The sequence below is a fragment of the Zootoca vivipara genome, chromosome 1 (assembly GCF_963506605.1).
Source record: "Zootoca vivipara chromosome 1, rZooViv1.1, whole genome shotgun sequence".
Classification (NCBI taxonomy): domain Eukaryota; kingdom Metazoa; phylum Chordata; class Lepidosauria; order Squamata; family Lacertidae; genus Zootoca; species Zootoca vivipara.
The window spans coordinates 96,264,870-96,281,044 of NC_083276.1; the positions used below are offsets into that span (position 1 = coordinate 96,264,870).

At 42.5% G+C, this 16,175-nt stretch overlaps 1 protein-coding gene across 3 annotated transcripts in view; it reads left to right on the forward strand.

Annotated features, from left to right (window-relative positions):
* The window catches only part of MGAT5 (alpha-1,6-mannosylglycoprotein 6-beta-N-acetylglucosaminyltransferase), a 118,498-nt gene that overhangs the window by 79,849 nt on the left and 22,474 nt on the right, over positions 1–16,175 (forward strand). For all 3 annotated transcript variants that reach the window (XM_060279337.1, XM_035130388.2, XM_035130397.2), the window contains 3 exons: positions 1,227–1,361; positions 4,312–4,445; positions 5,422–5,555. In XM_060279337.1, coding sequence (XP_060135320.1) covers positions 1,227–1,361; positions 4,312–4,445; positions 5,422–5,555 — 403 coding nt within the window. The remainder of the gene's footprint in view (positions 1–1,226; positions 1,362–4,311; positions 4,446–5,421; positions 5,556–16,175) is intronic.

Consider the following 16,175-nt stretch of genomic DNA (forward strand, 5'->3'; position numbering starts at 1 on the left):
GTCAGTAGTACTGTTTGCTGAAATGCGAGACTAATGCTATTTCAAAATGAGACTAGCATAATTTCTCTGGAGATGGAGGATCTGGCAAGTTAGTTGCATCTGGAAAGACCAATTTTTTGGAGCCATCTCACTTTCCCAATATATAAAACCCTAATAAGAAATTGGAAGCACATTGTAGGTCACCTACTACCAAATTTGGAAAGAAGAGCTATTGCGCATGTGTACACCCATGTGCACATCCATGCCATGGTAAGCTTGGGGATTTATTCCTCTTGCAGTGTTTCACAAGTATACAGTACAAGGAGAATTGGCTTCTCTGAAACATGTAGCTCACAGAGGGAAAACAGAACTCAAGGTCAGTTGTGAGGGTTACCTATCAGTATTGGATTGCTAGGCAGGAAATGGGGAGGTGGCACTCAATGAAGGGTGGGGAAAGGCATAGGTACTTCATTATAGGGAAAATGGCTTCCAGCTCCAACCTATTCCATTTCCTGCTTCCATTCCCTGACACAATATTCCACTTCATTCTAGTGGGGCTCCTGGAAAAGGCTGCAGTGAAGAGTAGAGGCAGGAAAGCCATGTTGCACAAACCATATTTTTCACATTAGTCTTTGCTTGCACAATACAGTTAGACAAACAATTGTTTTCTGGGACTGTGTGGATGTGCAGGTACAAGGAGAGTTGGTTGCAACCATTATGCTTCTTCCTGGTCTTTTTTAACTCCTCTGCTGAGCTAACCAATGATTGTTTAGCTTGTTTTCCAAACCCAAGTGCTGAGAACAAGGCTTGGCTGTAGCTCACAGTTAGCAAGAAAAGAGCCTAACCACAAGGCCAGGTTTTGATGACGCACTAAATCAAACCATGGCTTAGCTCAACAAAGGACAAGAATAATAAAAAAGACTGGGGATGAGTAAAGTGGGGATGAGTAAATGTTAGATCAGTGCTGAGGGTTAGAATACTGCCTTGGGCAGGCTTTTGGAATTACAGTGACTCCTTCTCAGACACTGCTCTTCAAAAATCATGTTGAGGCAACACATGTGCATACATACATACATACATATACATACATACATACATACACACACACACACACACTGGTTTGTTAGTCATTCTGTCTCTGGGAATGGAAAAATAAAAGCTCACTGTTAAGACTAAATTTATTTCATTCTTATGTATGAATGCAGGAATTCGGTGGAAATAAAGTTATTATTTTTTCTTACTATTAGGATTATGAAGAAGGTTGTTGGTAACAGATCTGGCTGCCCAACTCAAGGGGATAAAGTAGTGGAACTAATTTACATTGACATTGTTGGGCTCACTCAGTTCAAGAAAACCCTTGGACCATCCTGGGTTCACTACCAGTAAGTATTCCTTTCTAAAGAAATTTATCAGAAGGAATTGTGGTTCCACATATCTAGTGCATTTTTACATATTTCTCCTCATTGTTCGTGATGTTGAATCTGAATTTCTAAACTAGCCCTATTTATGTGCTACTCTCCTATAGAGCATTCACATAAGGCCATGGCACCAGTGTCACATACCCAGGCTGTCCTCACATCTTGTGTGGACGTCGGAAAAGAACTCCTGTGTATGAGTAGCTGCTTCTTCATAGGAGCGCTGTTCATTTGCAGGCCTGTGCTCAACAAGCAGCCTTGCTCCTGCTTTAAAACGCAAGTGCCCAACCTGTAAGAAATTGTATGACAGTAGCTTCTGCACCCCCTTATGTCCCTCAAGGCCAGAGCATTGGGAGTCTCCCCCCCCCCCTCCTTCAGAGAAGTGGAACTGGAAAATTCCGGGATATCAGGAGGATAAATCTTGTACAGAGCAGAAATGTAATATTTTTATCTTAAGACTAAGATTCCTGATTTATTCAAGCCTGAATCTGATTCTATTATGGAGTAGCTAATCCACTAATTGTCGTTTATATGCTACTGAAGAAGAAGTCTGAAATGCATCTGGCAATTGGAGTCACTACTTTTTGCTGATTAGATTTATTAATCTCTGTTTTGTTTTTTAATATTTGATTATGCGTATCTGAAAGTAAACTTAACAAAAATGAATTGTATTATTTTGTATTCTTCCTGCTTTTTAGTTGCTTTAGTTTTTTGTGGTCAGGGTGACTCAGGTGTATCTCCAGACTTTATTTTGGTGCACTGTGTACAAACCTTGTTTTCATACCCTCCCTTCTCCCCACTGACACCCAATTACTTCCTCTTACACACAATCCAGGGCTTGTTTTTCTATCCAGTGTGGTGAACTGAACCAAAGTTTATACTTGCTCTCCAAACCATCTTTTCAAATCAGCTTCAAGCTGTGGTTTGCCATTCTAGTTTGTAGTGAAAGCATAATCCATATGGCTCAAATGTAATAGGCTTGCAGGAAAATGGAAGTAAATATTTTTTCAGATGAGCAAGGAGAGTGTGCATGTGTGTGCAAGCTTTATTACGTAACACAAGCCATGGTTTGCAGCTGTAGCTGAACAGAGCCTGAGAAACATAATTGAAAATATGAATGGGCAACATATATTCACTCATTTTTCATTCATGCAGGTTTACATTGCCACTGGATTCCAAATTTTAGAAACTGAGCAGATTCTATTAGGCAGAAGATGGGAGGAAAAATGTGCCTGACAAACTAAAACCTCATTGCTTTCCTTCTTCCTAGTTCATTAAATATATGAAATAACATGGATATTTCAACTGCTTTTCTTTACCAAATGGTTCAAATTTTTAAAAGGCAGTTTTTGGCATTTGAGGTAACTTGGTTAACTATTCATTTTGCAGCATGAACTGAGTGATTGAATAAAGTGCTTTGGAAAGCTGTGGGCTCTGGAGGCATTTGTTGACAATGGATTCCAACAATATCTTGCTTTTTCAGTTCAGGAAGTTGAATTAGTTATCCTTTGGTTTTCTTTAAGTTTTCTGTTTTCCAGTTATTCTTTGGTAGTCTATAAAGTGGAAGTCAGCAAAACACCTCCAAGTGGTATAGCAGTAAAACTGCTAGCACATTTGCAAAGCTAAGTAGAGTCTGGTATGGTTTCAAATTGGATGGGGAACCATGTGTTGAGATTCCTGCATTGCAGGGGTTGGACTAGATGGCCCCTGGGATCCCTTTCAGCCCTATAATTCTATGAAAAGTAGAGAAGAAGAATACTTAACAGTAAAGCTACTTTAGGAATCACATTATATACCTTTTCTTAACTTTGGTTAACTTTCCTTCAAACATTATTTTTAAGAGTGCGCCATATGCATAACAGTGCATTAAAACTTGGCTTGGTGATTCATTTCTTTGTTATCAGTTTTAATGCAATGGGGAGAATAATAAATATTATGTAACCTGTCACTGTATTTCAGATAGTTAATTCAGCCTACTCATTTTGCTAATCCTTATCTTCCAAGAATCATCCCACGTCCTGCATTTGGCTTAAAACCAAATGCTTTTATTCAAATCCCACTCTCCTTTCCACAGTATAACCCAACAGATTCCTTCTGCTGTATGATTTATTCTACTAAATAATACGTTTGGTTCCCGACAAGCACTTGATGTAATCAAAAAACAATTCTGCTGCTGTAAAATGTTTTCACTGGAAGCAGTTGACATAAAGCTTTGAATTTTAGCTACCTAGTGCAGACTTAGGGGACTTAGAATGTGGAAGTATCATGGATGCATAAAATAGAATCACAGAATTGTAGCATTAGAAGGGACACTGAGGGTCATCTAGTCCAACCCTCTGCAATACAGGAAACTCAGCTAAACCATCCATGACAGATAGCCGTCCAACCTCTGCTTAAAAACCTCCAAGGAAGGAAAGTCCACCTCCTGAGGGAGTCTGATCCACTCTCCAACAGTTGTTAATGTCAGAAAATTCTTCTTTATGTTTAATTTCTTGCAACTCTTCTCCCCCCCTCCCCGATCCTATCCCAACTCTGAAGCTGCCTTTCAAATACTTTTTCTATCAAAACTTCTCAACAAAGTACTCCTAGGCCATTGTTAAGAAGTACTTCTAGCCCATTTGTCAGTGGACATGTGCAAGTAAGAATAATAATACCTGGTATTTGGGGAGAATGGGCTATTTCTAAGTCACAGGATTGCTAGGTTTATGGTGTAAATTGGCCCATGGTGTTGCTATCAGAGGCAGGTGTTTACTGTATTTTCTTTGGCGTGAATAATTATGGATAGTAACTATGCTGAGTTGATGCATATCATGGTATTGCTTTTATTTTCGGTTATGCCAGAAATTTCTGTATCAGCTTTAGAAAGCATGGTCACCAGTTACTAACACTGTTGTTGCCTTCCTTTATCTTTGCACAGGTGCATGTTACGAGTGCTAGATTCATTTGGGACCGAACCAGAGTTTAACCATGCTCATTATGCCCAATCTAAAGGCCACAAAACTCCATGGGGAAAATGGAACCTTAACCCACAACAATTCTACACAATGTTTCGTAAGTTCAAGTTGTTTACAAAAGCAATTTTTGCTTTTCAGAATAGGAGTTAGCCCTCGGAGTCCTCCAAGTGGAGATATTACATTAAAAAAGAATATATGTTCACATATTAAACTGTTTTTATAGGTCTGTAGTTATTTTGGTATTCTTCACTTTTAATATCAAAAGTCTTTGAATATAATGAAAAAGTAAACATATATTCTAGGTACTTATTAGATGCTAGGGGCTGCACCCCTGCTCCCTTTGCTGAACAATCCCACCTACCCTTATCAACCCCTCACCAAAGCCACCCACTCCCCTTAAAGGTAAAGAGACCCCTGACCATTAGGTCCAGTCGCGGACAACTTTGGGGTTGCGGTGCTCATCTTGCTTTACTGGCCGAGGGAGCTGGCGTACAGCTTCCGGGTCATGTGGCCAGCATGATTAAGCCGCTTCTGGCGAACCAGAGCAGCACACAGAAACGCTGTTTACCTTCCCGCCGGAGTGGTACCTATTTATCTACTTGCACTTTGACGTGCTTTCGAACTGCTAGGTTGGCAGGAGCTGGGACTGAGCAACGGGAGCTCACCCCGTCGCGGGGATTCGAACTGCCGACGTTCTGATCAGCAAGCCCTAGGCTCAGTGGTTTAACCCACTCCCCTTACTCCTCATCAAAGACATTTCTCTTCCCATTTCTCCTTACAACTTGCCAAACATCTTGTTCACTTACCTGCCCCCCCACCCTCTGGCCTGTGCCACCTTCTGCCTTTCTATCTCCCTCCTCCTCAGCCCCTTATGCTGCTGCATTGGCCCAGCAGTTCTGAGCCCAGTTGTTTTTTTTACCATGCTGTACCTCACAGTGCTACCTGTCAACAGCCATGTGAATTGCAGCATGACAATATCCTTCGGATAATACATAATAGAAGATAAGATTTATGACAGTGTTGCAGTGATGCATAATGATGCAGTGCTGATTTTTTGTTTGGTTGGTTTACAGCTCACACTCCAGACAATAGTTTCCTTGGTTTTGTTGTGGAACAATATCTGAATTCCAGTGACATCAAGCACTTCAATGTAATTAAACGGCAGGACCAGTCGCTTGTCTATGGCAAAGTTGATAACTTCTGGAAGGTGAGTTGCTATGCTGAACAGATCCTTTCTTGGAAGTTCATTTTCAAAGACTGAGCAGAACACAAAGTTGCAAGCTTAAACTGAACTATATTTTAATTAGTGTTTGACAAGTACTTTTTAGAAAACAATGCTGGCAGATATCTGTTCAAGGAGGTTTTTAACAAAAGATGCATCTCATTTATACTATAGTCTTGCATACAATTTTACATCATTATATGTTCAGCCAGATTTATTGCACCATGTTTATAACTGAAAGATTTGGAAGGAAAAAGGGACGTGCCATTAATCTGTACCAAGCCACTAACTGGTTGATCATAATGTGTATGAGCAAGTACAAACATTTGACAATTCTCTTCTCCCCTCTCCTCAATTCTCATGCATTGAAAAGAAACTTAGAGCTCCTGGTTGGGGTCTCAGTCAAACTAGTTTCCATATTATATCTGAATATTGGAAACAAAAACTCTCCTAGCTGTACTTACTGGGTGGAATTCAACATCTTGCTCTTCCAATCATTCTATCTGTGCAAGCATTACAACTTGTCAGGTGGAATGGTTCCTCTCTCTCCTACCTCCTCGTGTTGTTCATGTGGCTTTACTGCTTCCACCCCCCCCCCAAAAAAAAACAAATTTCAGGGAGTGCAGGATCCAAATTGTACATGTGGAAGTCCTTGAACGGGGCTTCTGTTGATGAGGCTGGTTAGGTGAATCCTGCCCACTGTCTTTAATACACTGTTTCTGTGTTCCCATTTGTGAGATTTCTAGTGTGTCACATTCTTTTTACCAAAGGATCTCCAGCTAATTGTCACCTTAACTGAATATTTAGCCTTACAAGTGCCTGCAACAAAAATCCCTGTTTGCAACACTCTAAAGTTTCTTTGTAATCAAAGTATTGGGGTTGCGGCGCTTATCTTGCTTTATTGGCCGTGGGAGCCGGCGTACAGCTTCCAGGAAGATAGAGGCCCTGGTTTGTGCATCTACACATTGTGAAGCCAAAGAACGACCAAAGGAGACTTATTTCAAAACTCTCATTTGTTATAAGTAATTGGTCTCTGGGTAGCAGCCTCTGGCCAAACTTGCTTGTGGATTCATGTGTTGTTGAACTTGTAGGTACTGAAAGAAAAACAGAAGAGTTGATTTCTCTAGCTTCAGTTATTATTTGTCTTTCCAAAATGCTCAAAGGAATTGCTTTTATGTGTTTAAAGATCCATTGAATTAGGTATTACGTATTTTAAAAGTATTGTTTATGAAGTGCCAATGGTAGACTAGGCCAGGCATCTGTTAGCTAGGGGTCATTGGAGTTGTAGGCCAAAACATCTGGAGGGCCGCAGTTTGGGGATGCCTGGACTAGGCCATTCGCACTTCCAAAAATGATAACCTATGTGTTATCTTTTGTTGAAAGTTTTTTTTCTTTTTTCCTTGCTAACTTGCTGTTTCCCTGAAATCATAATATTAAATAATTCACTTCTTTTCACATGCACAGCAAAGTCTTGCCTGAGTCAAACCTCTTAGCGCTGACTTCAAGGCATTCTCCTCATCCAGATAGCAGTGCAGAGAGAGAGAGAGAGAGAGAGAGAGAGAGAGAGAGAGAGAGAGAGAGAGAGAGAGAGAGAGAGAGAGAGAGAGAGAGCTGGGTGCTTACCAAAGAGATTTTCTTTTGTTCATTTCCCTTGAGAATTAAGCATACAGCTCCAGAGAGCAAGGGCAAAAAAAAAAATCCTTGGTCACCTCTGGTCTGCTAGAAGAACAAACATATTGGGGTATCGGTATCCTTCCCCATCCTATTGCCCTCTAGATGTTTAGGACTCTAGCTCCTATCAGCCCCAGCTAGCATGACCACTGGTCAGTGATTATGGGAGTTGTAGTCCAAAACATCTGCAGGGTACTAGGTTAGGGAAGGCTGCTTTGGGGCGTTCTCCAAATTGCCCTCCATTCTCAGTAGAAAGACTTCATGTTGTCCCATTATTGCCCAGAGGGCACGGCCATCGTCCATAATACAACACAAGTATTCAGTGAAGCAAATGCAGCAAGTACTACTCTGTGCAATTAAAGTTCTGTAATTTCTAGCTCTTCATAAGAGGTAGCTGCTGAGACCCAGATGAGGTAATCTTAACCTTTTGTGCTTACATGCTGTCATTTCATTGGGTAAATGGCTAGTTGAAATGCAGTTGTAACAAACTGAATTATAATGGCATGTTAACAGCCAAAGGCAGGTGTTAGCATGTAAGCAAGAAGCTTCAAAATCCAGTTGGCCAATCAAAACATTGCAAATTTGTTGCAAGCTTTTGTGTTGTCCAGACAAGATGTTACATAAAGCAGGAGATGAGGGTTTTTCTTTGTTTGTTTTTAGTACAGAAAGGTTAGGCTAGATATTGTAGCATGCTTGAGGTGGATCTTGCAGGCTGGGTAAATCCTTGGTGCTACAAATACCAGGTTTTACACCTCACATCCTAGAATAAAGAATCAGTAGCTTGCAACCCAGATATGTACTTTAGTTACTGAAAGCGGGATTTCAGCTAGTCACAACATAAAGAGTTTGGGTTGAGGAAAATAATTGACTGGATTTGCATTGTTTAAAAGTTCAATTTTGCTTGCACACAAAAGTAAAATATTGTTTATGCAAGAAGGCATCTCTGTTCTCTTACCTTCCAAAAGAGCTATCATCTATACTAAGCAGTGTCTGTAAATCACAGAGAAGGTACTTTAATGCTAGCTTCTGAGTCTGGCTTGTTTGGAAGCTATTAGCCATACTCCTTTATTCAGACCAAAGGAGAATTTATCTGGTTTGTTTCACCGTTCAAGTGAAGGGAGGGGTAGAGGAGATGCATATCAACTGTATATATGCTGGCTTATTAGACCAGGATCTTATTATGCACACGCAGCCACAGATGTCATAGAGTGGATGCTACTCTGTTTTAAACTATTAGAGGACACTCAGTCAACCAGGTACATCACCCTTTTTTGCCATTAACCTATGACTAAAAGCTGCTTCGTAGATACAGTGTTTCTCAACCTTTTTTGGGCCACGGCACACTTGTTCCGTGAAAAAAATCACGAGGCACACCACCATTAAAAAAGTTTAAAAATTTAACTCTGTGCCGCCCTATATTATAATTATGATTGTAAGAAACACTTGCCAAATATTGCTTTCCGGTGGGTCAGTGCTGTTTATTGGCGGCCGCCAGGCTCGTTTGCACTGAGCTTTGGGAAAGAGGAGGAGACATATTGCTTTCCGGCGGGTTTAGTGCTGTATATTGGCGGCCGCCAGGCACGTGACAATGCAAATTGCCCTTCTCGTCGCGGCACGTCGCGGCACACCAGTGTGCCGCGGAACAGCGGTTGAGAAACGCTGGATTAGAATGTGTAGGCATCCTGGGAAATTGTTGAATAAATCCCAAAAAATTAATGGGTGGGTGTATGGTGTATACCAGCTTCCCTGAACTTGGTGCCCTCTCGCAGGGTGCCGTCTTGAACTATAACTCCCATCAGTGATGCTAGAAGTTGTTGGGGGAATACTGATTTACAGTGTTGCATTTAGAATATTTAGGAAGCCACAGCCAATTCAAGCTGTCATACATGCATGTATGCAGTGGTGTACAGATGCATATAGAAACTTTTAACATGATGGCAAACATGATGTGTGTGGGTGCACATGTACATTATCTAGTGCTAAAGCAGCTCTTATAATTTCTTTGTGTAATTAAAATATTGTTCCTTAAGGAAAAACTAGTGTACGTGGTTATCTTAAGCTGTTGCTCAGTTCATTATAGAAACATGCCAGACTAAGGATTTAAGAGTACAAATTTAGGAGTACAGGTGTCATTTCAATTTTCAAGGGTTTCACAAATTATTTGAGTTTTGTGGGGCATCTTAGTTCTGGCTAGCAGCAGAAAACCATGAGAGCTCTTAGTACAGACCTTGGACACGTAGTTTCTTCATCCGTACTGTAGTAATTTCCTGGGATTTCCCAGTGATTTAAAGCCACAGTGTACAAACCTTCTCGGTGAAAGCATTTCTCATTATACGTCCCATAGGGATAAATCTGCTAGGTTAAGCCCACTTCAATAAGGCGCCATGGCAGAAGAAAAGAGACACAGAGAGAATGATAAATGTCTAGTTGCCCCTTTGCCAGCCTATTTTGCCTGCCCATTACAAAGCCTGGAGGCCTATTAAGCCTTTTTCTCTGTGTGGCAGCTGTCTGTATATTCATTTCATTTGTTTAGCAGCATCTTGAGGTTTTGATTGTCCTATATTTGCCCATGGTTCTTGAGCAGAATTATTATTTTCTTAATATTTAAGTGGTAGTTGTGCTGCTTTCATTGTGATTTTAGAAGAAAAAGATTCATTAACTTTTTCATCCTCATTTACGAACACTCTAGGATTTTAGAGTGTGCTCCTTGTGCTAGAGTACACATCTTAGCAGCATTGGAAACTGTTAATTCATTTTCAGCTTTTGTGATTATGCATTCTGTTCTATTATCAGTACTAGGAGACTTTTAAAAGCCTCAATAAAAACTGAGTACTATTAGTGTATTTCCTGATGTGATTAGTAGTACATCAGAAGAATAGCCTGTAAGATAGACTTGGGTTTTTAGTGAAAAAGATGTATCAGACTTATTTTCAGATTTTTCTTTCAGTTTATTTCCCCCCAGCTCCCTCCTTTGGTTCCTTCCTTTCCTCCCTGTCAATTTGTCTGCCATATCCAGCATATTTGTATCCGTTGTTAAATGCTCCATCTGTTAAATAGCTCTTTCCAGAAATGTCAATGAATGTCTCCTTGCATGTTAACTCACTGTGGAAAAGATAAAATATTATCTTAACCAGTATAGTGTTTGCCCTTCTCTCACTCCCCTGGTCTACCCACTATACAGATACATCTGCTGAAATGATTAGGGAATCCTCCTTGAATCCTTAGATCTTTGCCTTTCTCGGGGGATGAAAATTTTCTAGTGCCGCTTGTTCTGTGTTACATGTTACCCATCTTCCTAGCCTAATTAAAGACCATCTGGAGGATGCATGCTTGTAAGGGTAAGGGCAGTGACAGCAGCCTCCTGATCATTACACATCTCCAGGTTCCCAACTGTTAAATGAACAGTTGTAACAGGCAAAACTGATAATAGGTGGATAGAACTTGCTGCAGAATGTGAACAGTGTGTGGCATTGGTGGACAGGAGAGAAAAAAAAGGGACCCAGGTGGCGCTGTGGGTTAAACCGCAGAGTCTAGGGCTTGCTGATCAGAAGGTCGGCGGTTCGAATCCCTGCGACGGGGTGAGCTCCCGTTGCTCGGTCCCAGCTCCTGCCCACCTAGCAGTTCGAAAGCACATCAAAGTGCAAGTAGATAAATAGGGACCGCTCCGGCGGGAAGGTAAACGGCGTTTCCGTGTGCTGCTCTGGTTCGCCAGAAGCGGCTTTGTCATGCTGGCCACATGACCCGGAAGCTGTCTGCGGGCAAACGCCGGCTCCCTCGGCCTATAGAGCGAGATGAGCGCCGCAACCCCAGAGTCGGACACGACTGGACCTGATGGTCAGGGGCCCCTTTACCCCTTTACCTAACAGGCAAAACTGATAATAGGTGGATAGAACTTGCTGCAGAATGTGAACAGTGTGTGGCATTGGTGGACAGGAGAGAAAAAATGGTATTTGTTTGTATTCAGGAGAATAGAGTTTCTTCCTCAAACATTTGGGATTGCAGGCTCCCATACATTCATCTTCTCCAGTTTACTAATGATACACACAGAAAAGCTCATCGGGGATCCTACCTCTCCAAATTTGGGGGAAGGGAGCTGCTGATTTATACCAAACAGTCATTGCTTTTTAATATAGGGAAAAAAGGTGTTGGTACTCATCATTAAGTTGTTACAGTACATGCTGCACTTTTAACTGGGGTGGGGGTGGGGAGGAGGTGCCAGTACTATGTGCCATTGAGCATCCCTAGAAAAAAATGTTCTGCAAATTGTTAATAGGCATATAACAAGTGGCGACCGGCAAGAAAACGTTAGAGTGTGCTGTGCTTTCACTCAGAGTTCCAGCCAATCCATTCCATTGCTCCTTCCACTAGTCTGGTTTTCCTCAGTTAGTATCAGTCAGTTAATATTCTGTGCTCACTGAGAGTGCTCAGCACTCAGTGGCTTGTTTTGTCACAAGGGTTCTCCATTTGGGGATGTTTTTAGGGTGTGAAGTAGATACAGTCTCCCAGTTCCATTCCTAAAGGCAGGTGGATTTTGGTCCGCCCCCCCCCCGGCATCTGCAAACATCACGATTACCTCAAGTCTGCATGGGTGGTGCTGTTTTGCCTACACCTTCACAAGCATAGGTAGATAAATAAGAGATGCAGGGAATGAATATTATATTTTCAACCTACTGAATTTGAATCCTACTCTCCAAAGTTTGTACTGTTTGTTCGTTCCTTGCTTAACATATGTTTGCAAATAAAGAGTCAATCTCTTGAATCTGCAAATAATGATTAAATAGTTCTTTGGAAGAATTTTCAACTGTAATTAAGGTAAACCCAGATTTACATCTGCGCCAGCCCAGATTTCATAGTAATGACTGCATTTGTATAGTCACATTTTTATCTATAAAATAAGGCTGAGTATTTGTCATGCTGTCTTTATACAGTGGTTCTTTTGAGGCTCACTACCTTGTGCTATATTCATTCCTTAATTATCTGTGCTACACCAGGTTTATGTCTTTATATAGCTTATAAACAGTGATAAAGTGCTTGAGCACCAGAACTAAGAATGCTATGTTCAAAAGCGAGTAAGAATTTGGGGGTGATTAAAATTGCAGCACAATCATCACCTCTAGTTTGTCCTTGATTGTGTTTATGAAATTTAGCTGTGATGCCATGCACAGAAAAGCCACTCACCCTGATTGTGAGATAATCCTAGGGTTGTTCCAAAGCCATGGCTAGATGACGAGGGTGTTTCAGAACAAAATATATTAGGATTGTAAGGATTGTGTAGCAAATGCATGCATTCTTCCTAATAGACGGAATCTATTTAGTTAGATGGCGTGTGTGAGGGACAGAAGCTACAGGCAGGTCCCTCCCATCTTAAGTACCAGCTTGTCGCCCAGCGCTAGTGCTAGTGGGGAGGGAGATATCTCCAGCGGCGACTCAGGAAGTGGTGACCGAGGCTCAGGCAAGGTAGCAGAGCCCATGCCTAGTGTGGGAAGGGAAGTGGGAGGCAAGGGAAGAAGGCCGATCCCGCCGACCCCGGAATTGCGCAGGAAACGACGGGGGCGGAGATTCAGTATCCCTAGACTACTTTGCTGGAAGAAAACGCGCAAACCTCCATTCGGAGGTTCTGACCCCTAACTGACAACATGTACATAGCACTGTTCTGCACTGTAAATAATCAGCACTGAATAAAAGCATGAAAAGACAACGCTTTGAGGAGTCGTTACTCTAGAGTAGCCGCTACCGCGCCTGTGACAGCGTGGAATAGGGATATGAATAGAAAGACTCTTCCTTGTGCAATAGAGACAAAATATTTCACAAGATTCCACTCAGTTGGCACCTGTTTGAGGAAATAGCAGTTTACACATGTGTTTCTGGGAATGTAATTTGTTTTACAGAAGCTGTATTATTGAGAATGAAATCCAAGAAGGAATAACATATCCTTCTGCCAAATTGAATTTATATCACTGGCACTCAGAAGCTCTTTTTGTATGCTTCGGCATTAAGCAGGATTGAAAAGAGAAAACATAGATAGATTTAAGATTCTACCATATTCCCTCGTGAGATTTTGAAAAAGTATCTGCTATTGAGAGTTACAATTAACTTCTAGTTCCACACATCTTGCTGCATTAAATGTGACATTTTAAAAATAACAAAATTGTCCCCAATCATGTTCACCTGCTTCAAATCTTTCCTGAAGTTTGTCTCATTTAATCTTGTAACAATAGCAAGACTTTTTATTTTCCTATCTGTAGTCACATCTGCAGAGTCGTTATGGAATACAGAACTAAAGACTAGAGGAGAGGGGTAGCCAACATGATGTCATCCCAACCGAGTTGGACACCTATTCCCATCAGCCCCAGCCAAGGATGATGGGAGTTTTAGTCTATCAACATCTGCAGGGCACTATGATAGGTATCCCTTGGCTAGAATTACTGGTCAATTCCACCTAAAGCAGATTGCTAACAAAATGTTGGGTGCTGTGTCTGGGTTGTAGCGTTTAATCCTGCAAGTGAAACTGACATGCTTGAACGCTGCTCCACTAAATGGCATCATAATACATCGGAAACTGTGCAGGAGAAAGCTAGACTAGCTCCTTTAGGTCTAGCTTTCTACATGGAGGGTTTTGTTTTGTCTTTTGTACAGAGAAAAATTCCATTAAATCGTGAACGATTTACCAACTCACTGGAAAATAGACCTTAGATACATGCACACTTTTATATATCTTTTAGAAATCCTGCACTTACCTTTTAAAAAGCATGTGCTGTGGTCTCCAACCATGTATCCAGCTGTGTAGCAATAGTTATTTTTTAAAAAATGCTTCCAGTACAGGTATCGGCAGCATGATGCTCTCCAGATGTTGCAGACATCAGCCCCAGCCAGCATGGGCAGTGGTCAGGAATTCTGGGAGTTGTAGTCCAACAACATCTGGAGAGTGCCATGTTGGCTACCCCTGTTCTCTTGTTTTCCATTGAATTCTATGAGAAGTCAGAACATAGAGCTATAGAACAAGACTGCCTGGTGCGGTGACAATCGAGCAGTGAGGTAATGCTTGGGCTCCCCCCACGCACAGAGTATAGCCAGATTGCACTTTGTTCCTGTGGCTTTTAGCAGATCATTGATTAACAGGATTACTATTCTGTGGAGGTGACCTGCATAATTTTTAAATAATGCACATTTTTGCTAATTGTAGGTTGCCAAGTTGATGGCTCAGCCAGCTTTACATCCTCCTTCTTACTATCTCCATTTAAAACAGAACACTTGTACTGTATTCTTTCTTTCCTCCCTATGTTTCTGCAGCTGATTACCATAAAGAAAGCTTGTGGAAATTTGCCCCTTTCCCATTGAAAATTGTACGCCTCTCCACACACATGATTATATTTTCCAGTTTAATGTTGCTTTAAGAGGGAGAAACGCATCAGGCTTTGTCATCCCATTCTCTGATGTGAAAGGTCTTGCATACGGAGGAGGGTTGTAGGTGGAAAATAATTGGCACAAAGTAATAACAGTTGTGTATTTGATGATCAACAGAAGTGCCATCAGTAAATGGCAAGTTTATTGTAGCTGTCAAGAAGAAAGCAGCTGCTGGTTCTGCCGGAGTAATAAGAACCGCTCTTTTGCTGCTCTGCGGTAGAGTTTAGTGTTCGGAGCCTAGCTTTTCTCTAAAAAAGCCTTGGCAAATGAAGTTCCCTCTGGCTGTGCAGCACTGCACCCCTGGAGTGTCATTTGCACCTGGCCAGGAAGAGATAAGATGCATGGACGTGCATGTAGAGGTCTGCACACACATAAACATCTCTATCGGGGGAGTGGCTGTGGGGTTTGTACCACGCCCCCTTTGGCCTCGTTGGGCATTTTGGAGGCCTGATGTTCTGAGTTGTGGGGCCCTTAGCCTGGATACCTCGTGCCTAGAGTTGTAAGGCCCTGGCATGAGACAGGGTCAGGAAGGCATCCCTGTTCACTGGAAGGTAAGGCCTAGGCAATGGAGCTATGCCTGATCATTACCCTTGCTGAGGACAGGACTAGGTGCATACAAGGCAGTCATAATAATAATAATTTATTATTTATACCCTGCCCATCTGGCTGGGTTTCCCCTTCCACTCTGGGCGGCTCCCAATCAAATACAGTGGTACCTCGGGTTAAGAACTTAATTCGTTCTGGAGGTCCATTCTTAACCTGAAACTGTTCTTAACCCGAGGTACCACTTTAGCTAATGGGGCCTCCCACTGCCGCTGCCGTGCCACCGCCACACAATTTCTGTTCTCATCCTGAAGCAAAGTTCTTAACCTGAGGTACTATTTATGGGTTAGCGTAGGGTTACCAGATGTCCCCGGATTCACCAATCTGTCCCTGGACAAAATATGTCCCCGGAATGATGCCTGGGGACTTCTGGCAAGGCAACATGGCGAGCGCCATGGCAGCGAGCAGCACTGGAGGTCCCGGCCACGTCAAAGTTCCAGCCAGCCAATCCGCCGGCTTGGGGGGGGGATGGCTATTTAAACCGAGGCGTGAGCCAGAGAGTTTTTTTCTGGCTCGCTTCCTCGATCAACGATCGCCCGAACTTGCACAGAGCTGCCTGCAGCAGAAGAGCCCGTGGCACTCTTCTGCTGTGGGCTCTGTGCACCCAAGTTGGGGGGGGGGGCAAGCGAGGTGCTGAGGCAGTGAAGACGAGGAGGAGAAGCATAGAAAAGAGCTGTGCCGCGTTGTGAGACAGAGAGAGAGAGAAAGAGAGACGGAACATGGCGGAGGCTTCTCATGGGAACAAAGTGGAACGAAAGCGAAGGCTGGGGGGGAAATGAGCGGGGGAGGCAGGCAGGTGGGCTCCTTTGCTTTCTCTCCCTCCTCTCCCTTCAACGGCCACTGCAGAAATGGTGAGTTTAACGGGGGGGGTTGAGGAAAGTGCTGCAGCGCCCCTTGTCCCTGGTGGTGCCACGCTGCCTTCCTGCC